This window comes from Cyprinodon tularosa, unplaced genomic scaffold (genome assembly GCF_016077235.1).
Source record: "Cyprinodon tularosa strain WSP-4 unplaced genomic scaffold, ASM1607723v1 ctg195, whole genome shotgun sequence".
Classification (NCBI taxonomy): Eukaryota; Metazoa; Chordata; class Actinopteri; order Cyprinodontiformes; family Cyprinodontidae; genus Cyprinodon; species Cyprinodon tularosa.
Window position 1 is genome coordinate 630,117 of NW_024038707.1, and position 23,162 is coordinate 653,278.

At 38.2% G+C, this 23,162-nt stretch overlaps 1 protein-coding gene across 2 annotated transcripts in view; it reads right to left on the reverse strand.

Moving 5' to 3' along the window:
- The window catches only part of ccdc39 (coiled-coil domain containing 39), a 33,334-nt gene that overhangs the window by 5,304 nt on the left and 4,868 nt on the right, over positions 1-23,162 (reverse strand). Inside the window, exons 3-19 of one of the 2 annotated variants that reach the window (XM_038283555.1) lie at positions 20,488-20,634; positions 20,247-20,405; positions 20,078-20,170; positions 14,338-14,466; positions 14,047-14,238; positions 13,874-13,977; positions 13,667-13,799; positions 13,278-13,469; positions 13,034-13,198; positions 12,807-12,944; positions 10,007-10,215; positions 9,783-9,894; positions 9,533-9,692; positions 9,331-9,437; positions 6,206-6,346; positions 1,690-1,869; positions 1,511-1,599 (exon numbers count right to left, since the gene is read on the reverse strand). In XM_038283555.1, coding sequence (XP_038139483.1) covers positions 1,511-1,599; positions 1,690-1,869; positions 6,206-6,346; positions 9,331-9,437; positions 9,533-9,692; positions 9,783-9,894; positions 10,007-10,215; positions 12,807-12,944; positions 13,034-13,198; positions 13,278-13,469; positions 13,667-13,799; positions 13,874-13,977; positions 14,047-14,238; positions 14,338-14,466; positions 20,078-20,170; positions 20,247-20,405; positions 20,488-20,634 — 2,450 coding nt within the window. Of the gene's footprint in view, positions 1-1,510; positions 1,600-1,689; positions 1,870-6,205; positions 6,347-9,330; positions 9,438-9,532; positions 9,693-9,782; positions 9,895-10,006; positions 10,216-12,806; positions 12,945-13,033; positions 13,199-13,277; positions 13,473-13,666; positions 13,800-13,873; positions 13,978-14,046; positions 14,239-14,337; positions 14,467-20,077; positions 20,171-20,246; positions 20,406-20,487; positions 20,635-23,162 lie in introns of both variants that reach the window. The other variant, XM_038283554.1, reaches the window with a different exon arrangement.

Sequence of the window (23,162 nt, forward strand, 5' to 3'; positions counted from 1 at the left end):
CGGTATCCATTCTTTTCCTGCTTTTTGTCTTAACTATCACAGTTGCCAGGCGACAGAGCGTACGTGTTGTGAAAGCCGGGGAAGGCTGGACCTGTTTGAATCCACAGCCAAAACTCTTCCAGTCTATCTATGAGTTTGGCAGATCTTGATCAGAAACTGTTATTGTTATGAGAAATTAGCTAAATGTTTAATATAATAATAATAATAATAATAATAATGAATGTTATGAGCATTCAATAAATTCTTTAATTTTTGTTTCTTAATCTTAAAAAGGGATCTAAAACCTTTCTAAAATGACTCTCTTCAACGCTTCCCTCTGTTACCAAGTTACTTCCTGCCCTCCATATCAAATTGCACATCATAAAAATCCTTAAAAAATAAATAAATAAAATAAAAAAATAAAATAAAAATCCTAAACTAAATCCTGCATGTTGCCTTTCATCAGTGAAGGGAAGTTTGAGTCAGATACTCAGCTACCAGGACAACTTGCATTAAGCTCATGGAATGACCCCAGCCTCAACCAAACTGAAAATAATGGATTTGAGTTAAATTCAGGCTCTTTTTGAGGAAACCCAAAATAGTTAGAAATACTGGTTGGGTTCCTCCTTCAAATTTTTCTAAGAGAAGCTCAAATAAATTCTAACTTCTGCTTCTAAGTCTTTATTTTCTTATTATAACTTAATATTAGGGATGCACAATATTGGGATTTTGGCCGATATCCGATATGCCGATATTTTAAAACTCATGTAGCCGATAATCGATATCGATACCGATGTTAAAGCTGGACAAAAATAAGTAGTCATTGAAAATAGCAGTTTTGTTATCCATTTCTGACACTTTGAAAAATAATATACTCAAATATATTTTCATATGCTGATATCAAATTGATTTTTAAAAACGCGGTATCGATCTATTTTACTTTCAAAATCTCGTGAAATTTCATCGTTCTGTTACAAACTCTCGTGATATTTTGCAAATTATTGTGAGATTTTGTTATTAAAATAGATCGATACCGCGTCAATATATCAACATATAAAAATATGGCAAAATTTTGTGAATTTTCGGGGGATTTCGTAGCATAACGATGACATATAGCAATATTTCATTAGTAAAAGAGATTGATATGGTGTTTTTAAATGGCAATATATCAGCATATGAAGATATTGGGATATTTTAATGTATCAATATTTTTTCCCTCGTCTTTAGAAGTTTTTAAGTCTGTAAAAAAGAAGTTTTTGAGGAAGAAGAAGAAGTAGTTTTTTTAATTATTTTTTAGACTTTAGAAGCTGATCAAATATCGGGTTAAATATTGGTGGGGTGGCCGATGTCCAATATTCAGTTTTAAGGCCGATACAGGCCGATACCGATAGGGGTCGATTATATCGTGCATCCCTACTTAATATTGTTTTAAACTTTTGGCCATGATAATGAGCATTTGAAGAGCATTTACTTTAATTAAAGCATCTATAAAATAAAGCACAGATTGAGTTGGGAATTACTAAGGTCAGACCTGAGAGACGAGGGGATGCGAGGAGAGCTCCTCTTGGAGCTCCGCTGACTACCGAGGACGGAGGAAGGAGATGGAAAGGGCAGGCTGGCCTGAGAGAAACAGCAGACAGGAACATTAAACTTTAACAATATCTTCATCCAACTAAATGCTGAATGCTTCTCCTTAAAAGAAAACTGCACCTGTTTAAAGTGTTGCTCCAGCACAGGTCTGAGCTCAGGATCCTCCTCTATGGCCTTATTCACCATCTTTCTGATGGTGTTGTTGAATTCATTTAACTCTCTCAGTTTCAGATCTTGCTCCTCCAGAGTCTCGTTTTTGGTGTTTCTTGCTGAGCGGATATCTTTGGTCAGTTTAGTGAACTACAAGGTTCACCAAGGAGAACATTAATATAAAAAAAAAAAACATAAGAAAGATCTGATTAATCCAAACAATTCCGACTCTAACCGAGACGTCAGCAGAAGCTCTTACATTAGATCAGGTATAATAAAGCGTTACCATGTGAAATTTTTTTGCTGAACTATTTATTTAGATATCCCAAATCATATGTCCAAGTACCTCTCTACAGTTAATGGTTATTTTCTGCTAATTTAGAGCTCAGTGTTTCGATATTAAGACTTTAGGGCGGAGGTCTTCAACAGGGGGTCCGCGACCCCTAGGGGGTCCGCAGAGGTACTGCATGGGGGTCACGAAAGTTTGGGCTGATTAGACTTTTTTTTATATACCCCCCTGCAATTTTTTCCATTATTGAAATGTCTTTAAATACATATTAACATGAATTCAACACACTGTAGTAAACAGATAAATGCAGGCAGAAAAATGTCTTCCAGTCATCAATGCACACAGAAAGCCTTTAGCTATGCAGCTCCTTGTGCGTGGAATTTTTTACAAAGAAACTGGAAATTGACTGAGGTTTTATCTTTAAATTCTTTTTAAAGTTTAAAGTACACGAATATGAAGCAGCCTCAATGATCAGTAATTGTTTTCCTTGATATGTTTTTTTTTTTTTCTTTTCTTCTTCTTTTGTCATTTATTTTAATGTATCTATGTTGGTTTCGTAACTTTGCTGCCTCTTGGCCAGGACTCCCTTGAAAAAGAGGTTTTTAATCCCAATGGGATTTTTTTCCTGGTTAAAAAAAAATAATTATTATATATATATATATATATATATATATATATATATATATATATATATATATATATATATATATATATATATATATATATATATATATATATATAATTAGGGGTCCCCACTCCATCTCGCCATCAGTTTGAGGGTCCTTGGCCTGGAAAATGTTGAAGATCCTTGCTTTAGGGGGTTTTCCCACCTTGACCATGCTTTATAGGTTTGAGCAATAGCGTAATTCAGAACTGTTATTGTGTTTTACTGTTTGTTTTATTGTGTCTTTATATTAATATATCTTATATTTGTCATGGTCTTGGTTCTGTTGCGCTTTACTTTGCTCCATTTTTCCTAGTTTTATTGGTTTAATTCCTATTTTGTTGTAGTTTCTAGATTTATGTTAGTTCTCAGGTTTTTCTGTTGTCCTTTGTTGCCCTCTTGTGTGTGTTCCTTTCCCCTTGGCTCCCTTGTTGTCTCCTCCCACATGCTCCTCGTTGGCTCGTTAGCCCTGCCTTTGTCTCAGTCAGCTACATATACTCTCCCTCTGCTGTCACTCGTTGTTGGTTCCTTGTTGTTGCTGGTCCTGTCGTCGCTGTTCTCTGCTCACCTCGTCTCTCCCTGGCTCCTTGTGCATGTTTTCCCCTGATGTCTCCATGGTTCTGGTCTGTGTTACATTTTTTGTTGGATTTTGCCTCTGTTATTATTGTTTGCATTAAAACTACAAGAAATCGCCTCAGCCTCTCTGCCTCTGCATTTGGGTCATCTAAACCACAACCAAAATGTGACAATATTAGATCTTTTCTATTTTATAATTACATTGTGTTTTACAAATGTGTAAAGCACCTTGGTCCTCTCGGTGCATAAAATGCTTCATAAATAAAGTTTGGTATGGTATTGTCACAGTCTTGGTTTGTTAGTTCCTGTCTTCCAGGTTTTCCATTTGTTGTCCTCTGCTGCCCTCTTGTGTCCTTTTTCCCTTGCTCTGTTTTCTGCTCTGCCCTCACCTGTTTTCAATCCCCTCGTTAGCCCTCTCTTTGTCTCTGTCCCCTTTAAAAGCCTCCCTCTTCAGTTCCTGTTTGCTGGATCCTCGTCAAACGTCTGTCTGTTTACCTCGTCTCTCCCTGGCTCCTAGAGTTTGGTTTCTCCTGATGTCTCCTTGGTTCTCGTTCGTTGTTATTTTTGTTGGATCTTTGAGTCCTGCCTCCGTACCTGTAAACTTCATTAAACCCACCAAAATTCCCCTCTGCCAACTTGCCTCTGCTTTTGGGTCCTCAATCCAACACCAAATCGTGACAACCAAAATGTAACAATATTAGATCTTTTCTATTTTATAATTGCATTGTATTTTACAAATGTGTAAAGCACCTTGGTCCTCTCGGTGAATAAAATGCTTCATAAATAAAGTTTGGTATGGTATGGTAATAGGTTCTATCTTTTTTGGACAGTGTTATTTTGAGGCACAGCAAATATTTTTTTGGTGATCAAAGTTATATCCAACTGAAAAAAAAACACATAACTGATTGGAATTGATTAAGATGTGTTTGTATTCACCCTAACTTTCCAGTAAATAAAGCTCCAGGCGACCTTGCTTCGTTTTGCTTTTAATGCACCAGTGAGGCTGAGATGTAAACCAATGTAAACAGGTCAGATTTTGGTTCTGTTGTAATCTGGTTCTGACATCCAAATTCAGATGCAGGAAATGTGATCGTGTGAGCGACCACTGAGCACACTTGATAGGAGCAGTATTCATCTAGGTCAGGGGTTCCCAAAGTGATGGTCGAGCGATGGTTTAATCATTGTGATGTGATCCCTGAGGTATATAGAGGGTTAAAATATCTCAGAAAATACATAAATGCGAATATCACATGCACTGTTACTTTTTGAGTTAATACATGGTTAAAATAATAAATATACAAACACATGTAGCGTCATGGCTGAAAGCCAAACGGAGCAGTTGTTTGCTAAATAAACTCCACTTTCGTCACGTGGAACTGGTTTGGCTTTTCGCCAAATGACAAGGAGAAAACAAAAGTAATTTTCAAAGTTTGCCCAGACACAGTTTGCATGTCGGATGGCTACGCAACAAACTTGTTTAATCACATAAAGAGAGTATGAGAGCCAAACAGAGAGAGGACCGCCGGCAGCATCACAGTTGCTAGACCCCAACAGGCAACATTAACACAGGGATGGGATAAAGGCTCTCCTTATGAGAAAACAAGCAAGAGGAGGAAAGAGGAAACAGCAGTCATCCCTTGCTGGGGTGTAAGATTATCTTACAAAAGTTACAAAAGAAACAGAATCAGCGATCATAATCAACATGTTCAAACGCCTGCTCAAAGTACTTCAATCTGAACAACTCACACGAAGAGAAAAGACATTAAGAAGACATTTAATGATACAATTACTTAGTCTTTGGCGCTCAGACATGCATGAACAGGAGCAAAGAATAGGGCTGTTTCCTCCCCAGGCCTTTAACTAGTGGTGGAGTGGAGATAATTTAAGTTGGTCAGTCTGTAGAATGCTGGTTAAAGGAATGGTACACCCAAAACATGATTAGCCTTCATTTTCTACTCACCCCCATGCTGAACAACACTCTGGAGTACTTTTTTGATATCTCAAATGCATCTGGAGATCTGGGAGGCTTCTTGCTGTCTGCTGACATTCAAATAATGGAGGTCTATGGCGCCTGAGGCAGAAAGGTTCATAAAAGTCCACAAAAAACGTGTCAATATTCCTCCATACTGCTCGTCCAATGTATTCCAAGTGTCCTGAGTGGGTAGCATCCAGAATTTACTCGAAACGAAGTCATTTAGAATGTTTTTAGAGCATAAACAGTAGTGTATAGGATTTCCTAAAAGCGCGCGCCTGCGAGTTCACGAGCCTACAGAAACCGCGGCAGACCAAACCAGATGAAAGTGCGCATTTAGCTCGGCAAAGAACTCATGCTCTTCTTCAACACTGAAGTCCTCAGACATTTTTCTTTCGTTGTTTCTTTCTTTGCACAGGTAAACAGCACATTTTTTCTTCTACGCTTGCATTATCGGCAGAGCAGACGCTGAATGCGCACTTTCATCTGGTTTGGTCTGCCGCGGTTTCCGTAGACTCGTGAACTCGCAGGCGCGTGCTTTTAGGAAATCCTATACACTACTGTTTATGCTCTAAAAACATTCTAAATGACTTAGTTTCGAGTAAATTCTGGACGCTACCCACTCAGGACACTTGGAATACATTGGACGAGCAGTATGGAGGAATATTGACACGTTTTTTGTGGACTTTTATGGACCTTTCTGCCTCGGGCGCCATAGACCTCCATTATTTGAATGTCAGCAGACAGCAAGAAGCCTCCCAGATCTCCAGATGCATTTGAGATATCAAAAAAGTACTCCAGAGTGTTGTTCAGCATGGGGGTGAGTAGAAAATGAAGGCTAATAATGTTTTGGGTGTACTATTCCTTTAACGAGACGGTCTGCTGAGCGGAATAATTAGAATAAACTGGAAATCTGTGTCTACTTCTGTTCTAATTAGATGTATATTTGATGTGTTTAATAAAGCAGAATAGCATCTTAGCCAACCTTCTTCGTTGCTCTGCCTATTCTCTCCTGTATGGAGCCTGCTTCTTTTTCCCGTTTAGCAATCAAAGTCTTTTTGTCCAGTATCTGATGTTTCTCCACCGTCTCATCTTTCAGAAGACTCTCCCAAGTGTTGTTCATGTCCTGAAAAATTGAGGCCAGCACACAGACACACACGTTAGCACACATAAAAAGACACAGCAGCTTTTATACATACAGAGATTCACAATAGATAGGTTTCACATGAGCGGGAATAATAGATTCATGATATTCTCAGTTGGACTCAGTTACTACAGGAAATTAGGGCAAAGAAGGAGAGAAAATAAGGTTAAAGGGATCTTTTTTTTTAGTAGCTTGATTTACATGAAACATTTTAAGATCTACAGGTGCTGGTCATAAAATTAGAATATCATGAAAAAGTAGATTGATTTCAGTAATTCCATTTAAAAAGTGAAACTTGTATATTATATTCATACATTACATACAAACTCATATATTTCAGATGTTTATTTTGTTTAATTTTGATGATTACAAATGACAACAAATGAAAATCTCAAATTCATCATATCAGAAAATTAGAATATTACTGAAGACCAATAAAAACAAAGGATTTATAGAAATGTTGGCCAACTGAAAAGTATGAACATGAAAAGTATGAGCATGTACAGCACTCAGTATTTAGTTGGGCCTCCTTTGGCCTGTATTACTGCAGCAATGCGGCGTGGCATGGAGTCGATCAGTCTGTGGCACTGCTCAGGTGTTATGATAGCCCAGGTTGCTCTAATAGTGGCTTTTAGCTCTTCTGAATTGTTGGGTCTGGTGTATTGCATCTTCTTCTTCACAATACCCCATAGATTTTCTATGGGGTTAAGGTCAGGAGAGTTTGCTGGCCAATTAAGAACAGGGATACCATGGTCCTTCAACCAGGTACTGGTAGCTTTGGCACTGTGTGCAGGTGCCAAGTCCTGTTGGAAAATGAAATCTGCATCTCCAAAAAGTTGGTCAGCTGCAGGAAGCATGAAGTGCTCTAAAACTTCCTGGTATGTGGCTGCGTTGACCCTGGACCTCAGAAAACACAATGGACCAACACCAGCAGATGACATGGCACCCCAAACCATCACTGACTGTGGAAACTTTACACTGGACTTCAAGCAACGTGGATGAAGTGCCTCTCTTCTTTTCCTCCAGACTCTGGGACCTTGATTTCCAAAGGAAATGCAAAATTTACTTTCATCAGAGAACATGACTTTGGACCACTTACCAGCAGTCCAGTCCTGTTTCTCTTTAGCCCAGGCAAGACGCTTCTGACGCTGTCTGTGGTTCAAGAGTGGCTTGACACAAGGAATGCGACAGCAGAAACCCATGTCTTTCATACGTCTGTGTGTGGTGGTTCTTGAAGCACTCACTCCAGCTGCAGTCCACTCTTTGTGAATCTCCCCCACATTTTTGAATGGGTTTTGTTTCACAATCCTCTCCAGGGTGCGGTTATCTCTCTTGCTTGTACACTTTTTTCGACCACATCTTTTCCTTCCCTTCGCCTCTCTATTAATGTGCTTGGACACTGAGCTCTGTGAACAGCCAGCCTCTTTAGCGATGACCTTTTGTGTCTTGCCCTCCTTGTGCAAGGTGTCGATGGTCGTCTTTTGGACAACTGTCAAGTCAGCAGTCTTCCCCATGATTGTGTAGCCTATAGAACTAGACTGAAAGACCATTTAAAGGCTTTTGCAGGTGGTTTGAGTTAATTAGCTGATTAGAGTGTGGCACCAGGGGCCATCAATTTTGAACCTTTTCACAATATTCTAATTTTCTGATATGATGAATTTGAGATTTTCATTTGTTGTCATTTGTAATCATCAAAATTAAACAAAATAAACATCTGAAATATATGAGTTTGTATGTAATGTATGAATATAATATACAAGTTTCACTTTTTAAATGGAATTACTGAAATCAATCTACTTTTTCATGATATTCTAATTTTATGACCAGCACCTGTAGAATTTAGCGGATGAAAATATAAGCTGCTTTACTGTCATATACCAACACAGTTCACTCAGTTAGTTGCATCTCCCAAAGGCTTCGGCCAAGATGCTAAAAAGAAAAGATGCAAAAATATTTATTCCCTGTAGCACACTGAAAATGTAATTTAAATCCATTTATTGTCCCACAATGAGGAAATTCACTCTCTGAATTTGACACCCCCCCCTTGGGGAGCAGTGGGCTGCCATTGTGTGGCGCCCAGGGAGCAGTGTAACCTGACTCCGCCAGATGGATACGCCAGATGGATTTGCTCCGCATATCCATCTGGAAAACTTCCGTTGAAGTAATTTTGGGAAGGGGCGAAAATACTGGTTAGCTGATTGGCCTATGTTGGTGATAGACGGGCCAAATAAACCAATCAGATCAACGAAGCATATGACGTACTAACAGAGCGACGACGAAGAGGAGCCAATTGATAGATCAAACTCTTGGCGAAACCAGTCGGGAGAAGAGCAAAAACATCTTTTCCTCTGAGAAAAGCCTCCAGAGCAGTGTTTTGCTCTTCTTTCAGTGAAGAAATACTCTGTAATTCCGATAAAACTTGCTCGATAGCCAAGCTAACATTAGTTTCATCGGCTGAAGCCGCCATGTTCTTTAGACTGAACTGTCACGCTTCTCTTTGTGTCACACCTCAACCCGCCTCAAAGCCAACGCTGATTGGACGTTCGTTTGGTGAACGGCTCCAAATTTTCTTTAACGGAGAGTCTCCAGACTGATCTGCGAGTGAAACCTTGAAAGCTCGCGAGATCAGGATGGTCTCACCAGGCTAGGAGCAGTGTGGGGTTAAGAGATTTCAAACAGTTTCTTTATTCAGATTTTATGTAGTAGAAAAAGTAGAGAAAAAAACGAAAACTACAAATAATCCTGTAACATACTTCAAAGTTTTTAGAAAATATAAATAATTTCAAACCCGGAGACCTAGGGAGAAAAATAATCTGGGAAAATTCAACAGATATAAACATTGGGGACCCTCCAAGCACCAAAGCATCAGGGTATATTTTCATATGTGTAATCCTCAGACTGTGGTTAGATTGCTCTTTTTTAACAGATAATATTAATGCGTTGCTTATCCTTAAACTCTAAAGAACCTGGATTTCCTCGCGTAGCGAACAAACTTCTTGCTTCTTTAACTTCAGCTTTTCCTCGGTGGCCTTCATTTCCTCCTGTTGCTTCTCGTTTTCCTGATACTCTGGACCTTGAAAAAACATTTCTGTTAAGTTTAATCTCTGTTTGTATGTTTTCCAGCTAATGTGACTTTCATCTTCTTCCAGAACTTTCTGTCATACGTACAGCATTTCGTTGCTTTGTTGAGAAGACTGTGAAAGAAGGAGGAGCCATCAGTGAACAGCTGCACAGTGTTCTGGAGGGCTTTAGTTTCGAGCTCCATCTTGCGGACTTGAGCGTCTATTTCATCTGTTTTCTGTTGAAGTTCCATTTTCTCTAGCACAGCCTAGTAAAAAAAACAAAAAACAAGCAGCAATAATTGGAGGTGATTGGAGGGCTGCAGCATACGGGCTCTGCACGGTCAAAGGTTCCCCACCTTAGTGATGCAAGTCTGGTATTTCTCCTCAGGACCAGTCATATTTTTTTCCATGGCTTCAAAACGTTTCTTCATCTTGTCAATTTTGGACAGTTTTTCATTTAATTCCATGCTGAGACAGAATTAAGGGACAAATTACAGAGTTTTTGCTGGAAATAAAGACATAAACATTTGGTACGATTATGTTTTTTGTTGCGCTTTAGATGAGCTACCGGCTTTCCCACCTCAGATGCTGCCTGTCCTTCTCAGTAATCTTCAGCTGCTGTCTGAGCATTCCCGTGTAAACTTTAATCTCCTGCTCCCTCTCTTGCATGACTTTCTCCAGCTCTAACTTCCTCATCTCCAGGGACAGCATGCTTTCTGCCTCTACGTAGACGAGATCCCGGACACGCTTCACTTCTCTCCGTAAGACGTTGTTCTCCACTTTCACATCCTGATGGCAAAAAGACAGATAACTAGAGCTGAAACTGCTGGTTATTTTGCTAATTGATTAATCCATTGATTTTCTTTTTAATTAATAATCAGACAGCAAAAGGTCTCTCAAAGATATTTCTATAAAGACAATTAAAAAAGTTGAAGCTAAAACTAAGCCACTCGAAGTTTTGGATACCACATATTTACTAACAAAAAACATCATGTATATATATATATATATATATATATATATATATATATATATATATATATATATATATATATATATATATATATATATATATATATATATTTGTTTTTTGTTTTTTTTTCTACAATTTTACCATAATTGCATAACTGCTCTGAGGGTGTTTTTAACTAAAATAGTTTGTTTACTCTACCAAAGAATCAATCATTGACTCAGATAACAACAATTTTAACAATCAATCAACCAATCAAAATTGATTGTTTCGTCCATATAGTGGAATGGACAATACCACTATATGGACTGGTCAGACCATTCATGCCTATGGGAGCTAGACCTGTAAGATTAAAGTATCTATAGGAAGAAATAAAGTTATGAAGACCCTGAAGGGAACCACCAACAGAAACACGTCGGCCCACCAACAAGGTTTGTTGCAAGTATTTCTAGTAGGCCTACTTCTAAACCTTTAATTGTAGTAAAGTTGGTCCAAGATCTCTTGGATTTCTGATGGACTTTACTCTCCCTGTTACTGCTGAATCTGCAGAGCAGAGCTTTTCCAAAACTAAATTACCTGAGATCTTCTATGGTAGAAGAATGATGGAGCGAGCTGGCAGTAGTTAAAGTTTCCATACAAAAAACCCCATTTGTTGATCATTGCAATGGAAAAAAAAAAGTCAGCGAAAGAAACCAGACACTTCAGCTTTTTCAGTTTCTACATGTTTCTAGAGGAATCACCATTCCAACAGAATACCATATTACAACTGTAAACCTAAATTACAACTATATCTATGCAACTACTTTGTTGGTATAATGATTTTTTTTACCGTATAAAAAATGCATAAAGTACACTTGAGTGGAAAGATAAAATATTTCTTTACAGAATAAAGATAGATTTTTGTTTAAAACTTTGTTTTACAATCCTAAGGATGTATAAAAACACTTATCATAATTCCTGAATTATTTGATTTGTTTGTTGTTATTCTTGCACTATAGGTTATTTTTACATCTTGCAGTTGAAACCAAATAAAAAGGGTTCACCCAGAAGGTTTGAAAGCAAAATAAAAAAATAAAAATGTACTTTTAATTCTGCGCTGGCTTCCTGTCTAGACGCTCTCTGGGTACGCTCTGATATTTTCTAAGCATCATTCTTTGGACTTCCTTGTTTTTTAACCCTGTGAATCCTAAACATTGAACTAATTGTCAGAAAATATCTCAACCTTTTGAAACTAGAGTCTTCATCAAAAATTCTGACAAATGAAAAAAAAAAATGTAGTTTACCTACAGGAGTTTTATTTAGCAATGTATGTGATACACTGAGTCTTTCCATATGCATTATGCATTTTCTTTTCAATACACGTGTGATTGCATACATTAGTTTTTTTTCAGGAAAAAATGTCAAGCTAATCATGTAGAGGTCCTAAAAACTCATGTATCAAATATACGCATATATACGTGTTTTAGGGTGGAATGTATGGAAGAAAAAAATAATAATTTAACTGATTTTTAAATTTGATTTCAGTTTAGTATGGGAAAAAAGTCAGAATTCTGAGAAAAAAGTCAGAATTCTGAGATTAAAGTCAGAATTCTGAGAAAAAAGTCAGAATTCTGACTTTAATCTCAGAATTCTGAGAAAAGAGTCATAATTCTGACTTTAATCTCAGAATTCTGACTCTTTTCTCAGAATTCTGACTTTAATCTCAGAATTCTGACTTTTTTATTGTCATAATTCTGACTTTTTTATTGTCAGAATTCTGACTTTTTTCTCAGAATTCTGACTTTTTTTATTGTCAGAATTCAGTCAGAATTCTGAGATTAAAGTCAAAATTCTGAGATTAAAGTCAGAATTCTGAGAAAAAAGTCAGAATTCTGAGATTAAAGTCAGAATTCTGACTCTTTTCTCAGAATTCTGACTTTAATCTCAGAATTCTGACTTTAATCTCAGAATTCTGATTTTTTTATTGTCAGAATTCTGACTTTTGTATTGTCAGAATTCTGACTTTTTTCTCAGAATTCTGACTTTTTTTATTGTCAGAATTCAGTCAGAATTCTGAGATTAAAGTCAGAATTCTGAGAAAAAAGTCAGAATTCTGAGAAAAAAGTCAGAATTCTGAGATCAAAGTCAGAATTCTGACTTTTTCCAATACTAAATTGAAATAAAATTTTAAAATCAGTAAACTTTTTTTTTTTCAGTGGCCCTAATCCTCTTCCGTAGGAATGTGACCTTTCACCATTACTAGAGATGGAGAGATTTTCTCATATTGCTGCATCAATGACGATGCCTGCTGTGTAACAATGACTGTTTGAGTGTGATAAAAACTTTCCCTGTGTTGGTGAGGGTTTTGGATTGTTTCCGCTTTGCATGATTGATACCTTTACTCAGTCATATGTAATGCCAGCATACTGACCATGTTTTTCAGTTGCAGCTTCTTCAACTCCTTTTTGAGATATTCAGAAACTTGGTCCTTCTCCTGGACCCTGTCAGACAGGTCTCTCTTCAGGGCCTCTGACTTCTCCATCTCCTTCCTCATAAAGTGTATATTAGCCTGCCAAAGACATGCTTGCAGTATGTCAAACAATGTCGTTTCGCTGGATCATTAAAGGAAACATCTTTGAGATATTGTATGTAGCAGACCTCACAGTCCCCAAGCGCACTCTTAAGACTTTTGGCTGTCGATTTCTTTTCCTCCAGAGTTTTGTTCAGCTCACCAAGCCTCGTCTCCAACACCTCTTTCTCATCCTCATGAACGTCACCCTTCAGCTTGGCTAATTGGAGTTGCAGCCAATGTATCTTAACGACCTATTCAAAGCATGAAAGACAGAATGAAAGTCAGACGCTCTACACTGAAGCGCTGCTCTGAGAGAAGTTGAAGACATGCCTGTTTGTTCATGATCATCTGCTGATCAGTCTGTTGTTTCTCCAGCTTATTGAGCTCTTTTTGCAAGCTGGACGTGGTGAATTTCTTCGTCGAAATCTGGGTGGTGAGACTCTTCTCCTTCTCTTTGAGGAGCTTGAACTGGTGTTTCTGGCGGAATAGCTCCTCCATCAGGTAATTTTGCTGAACTTCCAACTTCTAGAGGAAGTATGAAGCACAGGGTTACACTGGAGAAGAACTGCACAACACCCTGATCAAAACAGCTCTGCTTATCTGGATCCTGTTTTTGATTGACTGATCGTCCATCTATCCGTCCACCTGTCCATCCGTCCGTCAGTCAGTCAGTCAGGATCTTTGTACTGCTCATAAGCTTGCGCTGTTCAGCATCTCACCTTGATGGCCTGATCAGTTTCCTTAATCATCTGCTCCATCTGAGCAGCTCTCTCCTCCTCATTGAGAGCAGTCTGGATCACACTCCCCAGCTTCTCCTCCAGAGCAGCGTTGTAAACCTCACCCTCCTTTATTCTGCAACACAAACACAGAGTCTGTGCAGTTTAACCCAGCGACTTGGACTCTGCAATGCCTTATGTTTCACTGACTTTTCATCGTTGCGTGCGATGTCTTTCTTCATTCTGGATATTTGGGATTTCATAAACCTGACATCGGACAGGTTTCCGTCCAGCATGACTTTGCTGCTTTTGAGCTGCAAGACAGACGGGTTAAAACAGGGAGATTATGCTGCCATTCGGTGAGGTTTGGATTAATAACTCACCTCATCCTGCATCCTGCCAATGTCGTCCTCCTGCTCCTTCAGCTGCTGCTGTAATATCACCCCCTGCCTCTTTTTTGCTGCGATGTTCCTCTGAAGCTCCTCGTTGTTCTTCATCTCCGTATCCAACCTGTGCTTCAGCTCTGTAATGCTGGCATTCCTTTCCCATATTTGCTGCTTGCCTTGAGCAAGATGCTGGAATGAAAACAGAAGCAAAGAGCTCAAGTTCCAAGATAGTTTTGGTTTAGAAAAATTGTAAAGTAGCTGTAGATTTTATCACCAGTAGCACCTTACCAAAGCGCATTGTTGCATATTGGAGTCCAGTTGCTTTTTCTGCTTGATGGTGTTTTCACATTGATTGAAGAGCTGCTGGATCTCAGAGCGAGTCTGCTCTATGTTTTCTAAGGTCTTTGCCAAAGCTAACTGCATGGACACCATTTACAAAAAGAAAGACATTAAAACAATCATATGGAAGTAAATCTGTGTCGCTGGGATTTGAATTAAAAACGCCACTGAAATTTAAATGCTGTATGTTTGTACTTACTGTTTCAGTGTTAAAATATATTCAGAACACATTTTTGACCTAAAAAAAATTCATTGTTATTATTTCTACACAGTTGAAATTTAATTTGTTATTTTCTCTTCAAGCTAAAAATTCACATTCCTATTTCAAAGTGATTACATTTTCAATACTTATTTTTCAGTGTTAAAAAAAATCTGCATATAAAAAAATTCAACTTTTCAAAATTCAAACACAATATTTTCAGCCTCCTGAGATTCAACTGGCTCTATTTCACCGTCTTAAATTCAGCGTCTAAATTCAGTGTAAAAAGGGAAGGGTTACTTCAGGTCACAGATATTAGCGATGGATTGTGGCGTCCAACACCCAGCCAATCCCGTTACGCTTTCTTAGTCACGTGACGTGACGCTTGTGGCGCACATACGGAAGGAAAACCAGCATGATGGAGCCGGTGTAGGTACCAGATTAACTCGGGCTGCCAGATTGACTCGGGGGCCTGCGCCTTTTGATGACGTCACAATACATAATTGTTTTAACGTTTGCACAATTGCGCAAAACATTTTGATTGGTCTGTACAGCTTACTAAAGTAATTATAGCGGGGTGTAGGTTTTATTCGAAAGCGGGATTGCGGTTTGTAAACGGACAATTTTACGAAGAAATTCTCCATGGGCCTTGCGCCTCCCGATGACGTCACATTATGGCAACGCCACTCAAACAAACTACATTGAGCCCGCGGTCTGCATTTGTAACGAGAATAAATTCAGGAGAATGAAGCTAAAGGGATACAAACGATTACCGTTTATTGGCTAAATAAAATAGATTTGTGACAAATAGAGACCGCGGGCGCAATGTAGTTTGTTTGAGTTGAGTTGCCATATCGTTACGAGTGGTGTTGCCATATAGTGACGGGCGGAGTTGCCATATTATGACGTCATCAAAAGGCGCAGGCCACCGAGTCAATGTGGTTCCTACACTGGTCATGCAAGCTAACGCTAACTCAACATGAGTTTATTACTTTTATTTTTCTGTAGTTGAGTTAGCGTTAGCTTGCATGACCGGCTCCGTGAATTTTTTTATATGCAGATTTTTTTGATTTTTTTTTTTTTTTTTTTTTAGGTCAAAAATGTGTTCTGAATATATTTTAACAGCCAGTACAAACATACAACATTTAAATTTCAGTAGCATTTTTAATTCAAATCCCAGCGAAACAGATTTACTTCCATACAATCAGGATTACAGAGAATTATTTAAAAAAAAAAGTCTCTTTATATCTTGGTTTTAAAAAACCCTCAAAGCTTCACAATTCAGTAGTCTCCTAAACCAAATAAATTCTGCAGACAAACGCATGTGTTAAGATCGAATGTCAATGATGCAACAGCTGCGACTCCCCCTCTGACATCACATTCCTGCACGTGATTCTACGGTAGAAAATCGTGAAATAAGATAAGTGAATATTTTCATAAAATGCACTACACCTTAAATATAGTTACTGAAATTACTTTTTAAAAGAATTTTGATGACGTTAAAACAATCAGAGGGCTCCAAAAGTCAATCTGTGATTTCAGATATAACTCTTACAGACAATTCTTATGCTATTCAAAAAAGAAAAAAGTTCTTCCTTTCTATTAAAAGTTTCATAGAGAGCATACAGAACTATCATCAACGCTTCTTTAGGGTCTAATTAAATCAATCCCTCAGCCACAAAAAGATGTTTAATTTAGACAGTCAACACTCTATCATTTTACTTAAAGGAATGGTACACCCAAAACATGATTAGCCTTCATTTTCTACTCACCCCCATGCTGAACAACACTCTGGAGTACTTTTTTGATATCTCAAATGCATCTGGAGATCTGGGAGGCTTCTTGCTGTCTGCTGACATTCAAATAATGGAGGTCTATGGTGCCCGAGGCAGAAAGGTCCATAAAAGTCCACAAAAAACGTGTCAATATTCCTCCATACTGCTCGTCCAATGTATTCCAAGTGTCCTGAGTGGGTAGCATCCAGAATTTACTCGAAACGAAGTCATTTAGAATGTTTTTAGAGCATAAACAGTAGTGTATAGGACTTCCTGAAAGCGCGCACATGCGCGCTCCCGACGCTACGGAAGCCGGCAGACCAAACCAGCGCATTCAGCTCGGCAGAGAACTCATGCTCTTCCTCAACACTGAAGTCCTCAGACATTTTTCTTTCGTTGTTTCTTTCTTTGCACAGGTAAACGGCACATTTCTTCTTCTACGCTTGCATTATTGGCAGAGCAGACGCTGAATGCGCACTTTCATCTGGCTTGGTCTGCCGGCTTCCGTAGCGTCATGAACGCGCCGGCGCGCGCTTTCAGGAAATCCTGAGCATAAACTACTGTTTATGCTCTAAAAACATTCTAAATGACTTCGTTTCGAGTAAATTCTGGACGCTACCCACTCAGGACACTTGGAATACATTGGACGAGCAGTATGGAGGAATATTGACACGTTTTTTGTGGACTTTTATGGACCTTTCTGTCTCAGTCACCATAGACCTCCATTATTTGAATGTCAGCAGACAGCAAGAAGCCTCCCAGATCTCCAGATGCATTTGAGATATCAAAAAAGTACTCCAGAGTGTTGTTCAGCATGGGGGTGAGTAGAAAATGAAGGCTAATCATGTTTTGGGTGTACTATTCCTTTAAGAATGATTAGAAAATAATCGCCTTATGTTTGGCTAATACGCTAAAAACTGTAATGCAACTTATTATTGGACAACTTCAATGTGTAACTATTGTAATGAAAGAATCCCATTTAAACACTCACATTTTCACAAACAGTTATTTTTAAGCTGGTATCGAATACATAAACATAACCGCTCCCAAAACAAATATATTTAGAATAACAAAAGCATCTCCTTCAAGCAAAAATCTACTTTTCTTTAAACATGGTTTGACAAAGGCATAATTTCTGTACATTAACTCTTTAACAAAGAAGGTAATTGTTATGGTTCTTCCCATTTGTTGTGACTCTTGAGTTTTCTGTTTTCTGTTATCAGTTGTTTTGTTTTTTTTATCTTCCATGATATTCAAGCATTCTTTAGTTACTCTCTGTTGCCCCCTTGTGATTGTTTTCTTTCCCCTTGGATTCCCTCTTGCCAGTTCCACCCACACCTGCTCCTTATTCAGCTCATTAGTCCATCCTTTGTTCTGTTCTCCTTTAAATACTCCACCTCTGCAGTCACTCAGGGCTGGTTCCTTCTCATTGCTGTATTTGTCTGCTCAGCTCGTCTCTCCCCGGCTCCTCAGGCTCATTTTCCCCTGATGTCATCATGGTTTTGGTTTGTTTAATATTTTAAGTTGGATTTCTGCCTCTGCTACCTATGATCTGCGATTAAACCTCTCAGAACTCATCTCTGCTTCACTCGTCTCTGCATCTGAGTCCTCGGGCAACCTCACCACCCATTGCTGAAAGTAATACTTCTTCTGTTCAACAACATATTTCACAACTTAATGGCGCAGTAAATTATTGGCAACTCTGACCCATTCTTAAGTAGAAAAACAAACAACAAATGTATTAGGGATCGAATAATCAGAGAACATATAAGTAAACCAGTCTCTATTTTGTTTTGGGATAATATTCATAGTGCTATTTGTTGGAATAATATTTGGTTTTTACCAAAAAAAACTTTATATCTAACACGTTTGAGAAGTATCTCTAAAGATTTTGCATAGATGCTATCCAGTTAATACTAGAAAATGTAAGTATCACCCAAATGTAGACGTGAAATGTTTTGTTCTGCCAAAACTCTGAAGAAATCATCTATCATCTCAGATGGGATTGCTCGTACACACACATATTTTGGAAATTATTAAGAGAAATTTGGAAATAGACCTTTAAAAGTATAACTATATTAAGTTCAAACCTAGAGTTAGTCTTTTTTACCTATATGTCTTCACATTTGTCTTCCGGTAAGTACTGTAACAATGAAAAAGCCTTAAAGACTTGATCACTCTACTGAATTTAGAATATAATCTGCCAAGTTGTTGTTTCCATTTTTTTTTCTTTTTCTATTTCATATGTTCTTGCCAGCTTTAAGCCATTTCATAGTTTTATATATTCAACTCTAAGCTAATGGGAACTCTTTGCATAAACTGTAAAAAAGAGACTAGCATACGTGGCGCCATCTGCTGGCAGTACCACAGAACTTTCAGAGAACCAGGTGGAGACTACTACAGTCCTGCAATGCCTTACAGTAAAGCGACAGCTATAAACTAAACTGATATAGTTATGTATTATATATATTATATATTTTTAAATGAATTTCAAGAAATAAAATACAAGAAAACGTATTAACATATTGAATCAAACCAATAACAGGCTTAAAATGTAAGGCAGCTGGACTTGCGCTCATGTTTTAAAGACATTTCAACACCTTTCCAAGAGTCTTTATTAATTCTTTTGCCTCGCACCATAGTCTCTAGTAGAAGCGCTGATGTATTAGGCAAGATGGCAGTCCGATAACTGCCACTGAATCAGCCGTCAGAAATAACAACATAGCAGAAGCAGAAGAACTTAGGTTGAAAGTCAAAGCAGCCTTCTAGTGCAAGATTGTCCACTTCCAACATTACCAAACATGAAAGTATGGAGCTAATCTCTCTAGGCAAAGATCACAACATCACCATGTTGCCAGCAGAGAAAGGCAGACGCACAAAGGTACTCAACACAACTGACTACCATGAGAAAAATTATAAATCTACAGTAGCAGCCATTGAAAATGGTCCTTCCCAGTCAAACGGCAGTCGAATGCTAGCCCACTTCCCTCCAACTCCCGGCGAAATCCCCTCCAACTTCCAGCCACTGGAGAGACCCCCCCTTGCATATTTTTTCTACTCTGACTCCCCCTTTCACTGATTTACAGGGTCTGACCAGGAGATGATGCTTCTCTTTAGATCTTAATGTCCACAAATCATGACAGAGAGAATATTTTAGTACAAATATTGATGAAAAAGCCAAGGAACAGCCAAGGACCCATCAAGGAAAGTGAGGAAATTTTGAATGGCTACTACTGTACTAATGGACAGTAACACCTATGTGTTAAGTCTAAAACCATTCCTTTATTGTACATTCTGTTAGCTTGTCTTTCTGCTATATTACTCAATATGATGTGTTGAACTAGATCTGCTATTTGCAAAGCTTTTGTGAGATTTTTTTTTATATAAAGGAGAGCATCAATTTATAAAAACGTTTATTGAATTCTATAAATCAAAGTTTTCTGCCCAACAGCAATGATGAGCTACATGGCAGCATTCTATTCCCAGCTATTGTAATATCTAGCTTAGAGCTCTCAGTCTGGTCAAGAATTGAGTCGACTAAAACCGACTTAAACTATCACGTATCATAATGACTAAAATGCGACCAAGATTAATAATAGTTTTCGTCCTGAAGACTAGGACTAAATCTTATACGGCTGTCTAAAACACCACTGCTGATGACCTCCAAAATGTAATGAATAACATTAACAGCGTGGCTTTTCGGTCTTTCCATTACCTCTGCAGATCTAGTCTCTGTTAGCTCTTTGTCGAGGGCTTTTCGCTTTTCATTGGCCTCCAGGGACTTCTTCTCTAAGGCCAGAGTGAGTTCCTACGTGGGATACATAGATGGCCATTAGCTGAGAAGGAGACAGATAACATTAAAGCTATAAACGTAACTTCTCAACCTTGATCCTGTGTTCATCCTGCTGGGAATATTTAATGATGGTCATTAGGTCGTCATCCTTTTCAGCTGATTCCTTTAAGAAGTTGTCCATCTGCTGCTGGTCCCAGTCCATCTGAAGCCTGAGTTCTTCAAGCTTCTGCTGTTGCTTGAACAAGTCTTTCTGTAGATACAAATGATTAAATATAAATCTATTTTGGCACTGCCACCGTAAGATTTGTTTTAAGTTAATGCAGGATTCAGACCTCTAATATGTCTATCCTCTCATCTGTAGACCTGAGCTCTGTTTCAGTCTGAGCTGTCAGCTGAGCGAAGCGACACGACTCTCTCTCGGTGAGGGCTGACAGATGCTTCCCCACCTCCATTTCTTGTGTGTTTGCCTTGATCAGAGCCTGTAAGAAAACAACATGACTGCTTAAAATCTAATCTTGGCGCCATATCTAAAAAAAACCTTTGTATGAAAAGGCAGAGACCTGCAGACCGCTTCGACCCTCGTTAAAACTGCTGATGAAAACTATGAGGCCACGATAAATAGTTATTTTAAAATATTTAAAACACAAAAAACAAACAAGTGCACTCCCTTGGATGTACGTGTATCACACCCTTAAACTAATATGTTGAAGCATTCGATGACTCATCTCCAATATTCAACCCTAAATAACAGAAATTAAACATAAATCTGCTCATGGAAAAATCAAATACGATTTTTTTATCACGCCTAAAGTCAAGAATAAATATAACGATACAAACATGGGGTGTTGGCGGAATTGTGGATCAATGAATGCTGATCATTCTCACATATTCTGGAACTGTCCTAAAATTCTTAAATTCTGGAAAAATGTGCATGAAACTAGGGCTGCAACTAACGATTATTTTAAAAATCGATGAATCGGCCGATTATTTTTTCGATTAGTCGATGAATCGGACAAAACATTTTTTTTATACTAACCTCTATTCCAAAATAAACATTTTAGACATAACAAACAAGCACACAAGTACAGGTTGCTCATTAACTGGACTGGTGCAATATGAAAAATAAATGTTTGTGTTAAAACTACGCAAACTTACATGAGAAATGTAGCTGTACATCCACAAAATATAGGCTACTTTGTTTCATGAAGTGCAAAAAAGACAGGCATTTTTGTTTTTAAAAGCCCCTAAGGGGTTCAAACAATAGGCCCCCCCATTTCAACAAATTAGTTTTTTTTAGACTAGAAGAGCTCTGCCTTTTAAGACAGGAAAGTATAGCAGTTAAAGTTGCTACTTGAGAAAATACTGAACCATAGAGATAAAAATAGCCCTGTGATTCAAATTATAAATTGTATTTGGAATAAAAATGAGAGAACTAGGGGTGCTAAAAAACACATCCTCCAAAGACAGATATTTACATGGGAATGTGGCAGATAATTCATTGACATATTACTGATCTTGCTGGATTTTATTCTGCTTTACTTCCATAAATTGCAGGATCTTCTTTATTTTATCTTTGCCAGAAGATTTAAACTTTAAAAGCCTTGCCCTCATAATTTGCAAGTTAATTTATTTATAAAGGCTATTTTAATTATTGTCATCAATTTGCACCATCAATCCCGGCGCATGCGCGCTTCATTTGCAGTCTGGACGCTAAAAAAAACATCCTGCGGCTCTGACTGCAGCGCTGAGAGGGATTCCTGCGGGAGAACGGGGTTGGGATGGGGGAGGCGCCTCACGGCAGCAGCTGCCGCTGCAGGACAAGAGTTGGAACGATGCATGCTTTCACGTAAGAGTCTCCAAAAGCCGCCAGTAACACCGTAAAAAGTCGCCAGATTTGTCGCTAGTCGCTTTTTTAAAAAAATAGTTGCCGGAGAGGTCTGAAAAGTCGCTAAATATAGCGACAAAGTCGCTGAGTTGGCAACACTGCAGCGCTGGCTCGCTCTGCCGTTTTTTTTTCTTTTCTTCCCCCGTTTCAGTCAAGTGGCAGTGATGACGGCGGCGGCGGATGACGCATTAATCACGCGACACAACTAATCGATGATGAAATTCGTTGCCAACGCTTTTGAAAGTCGATTTTTATCGATTCGTTGTTGCAGCCCTACATGAAACTGTAAAGAAGATACTGGGATACGATATTCCTATGAACAGTGCGGTGCTTTATCTTTGCAATTTGAACAATATCAATTTACGGGTAAAAGACAGGTATCTGATTAAGACATTGTTAATAGCTAGCAAAAAAGCTATCACGAGGAAATGGGGAAAGGCAGACCCCCTTGTCAAGAACAATGGACTGGAATAATAGAAAAAATCTACATTATGGAACATGTGGAGGAAAATGGACAAGATTCAAGACAAAAGACAGCGACAAAGATTCAAAATAAATAAATAAACTAGATGGGACAAAGGCCAAATAGATGAATAGCTCCCAAGTGAAAGCTCTATGTCACCTTGAGTTCAATGTATAATGTTCATGTACACTGTATTTGTAAAAAAGTGAAAAATACCAATAAAAAAAGAAATGTTAAAAAACATAAATCTGCTGATAATATCTGATTTTAGTTCTTTATTCTTGTATTAACCTCGGACAATAGGTGTATGCATTCGCCAATCGGTTAGTGCATCAAGCAGCCATGTTTTTAGATCACTTATGCATTGACGCTCCCTAACCCTAACCCTTTGTTATTCACTGCTAATGTTTTCTTGGATTTGTTCATTTTTTTTTTTTTTTTTTTTTTAAAGGAAAACAGTCCGATCATATTCAGAGTTCAAACTTCTGAAAGTACTTTAAATTTGAAATTATTCCATACTGTTCAACAAATGATAAGTGTTTTTGATTAAGAGTTATTTTCACTTGAAAGTGCTTTACTGGAGGCATCCATGTTTGTCAAAGAACACTACTGCCACCTACTGGTTTGTGACGTCACGGTGCGGTATCGGCTTTGATCAA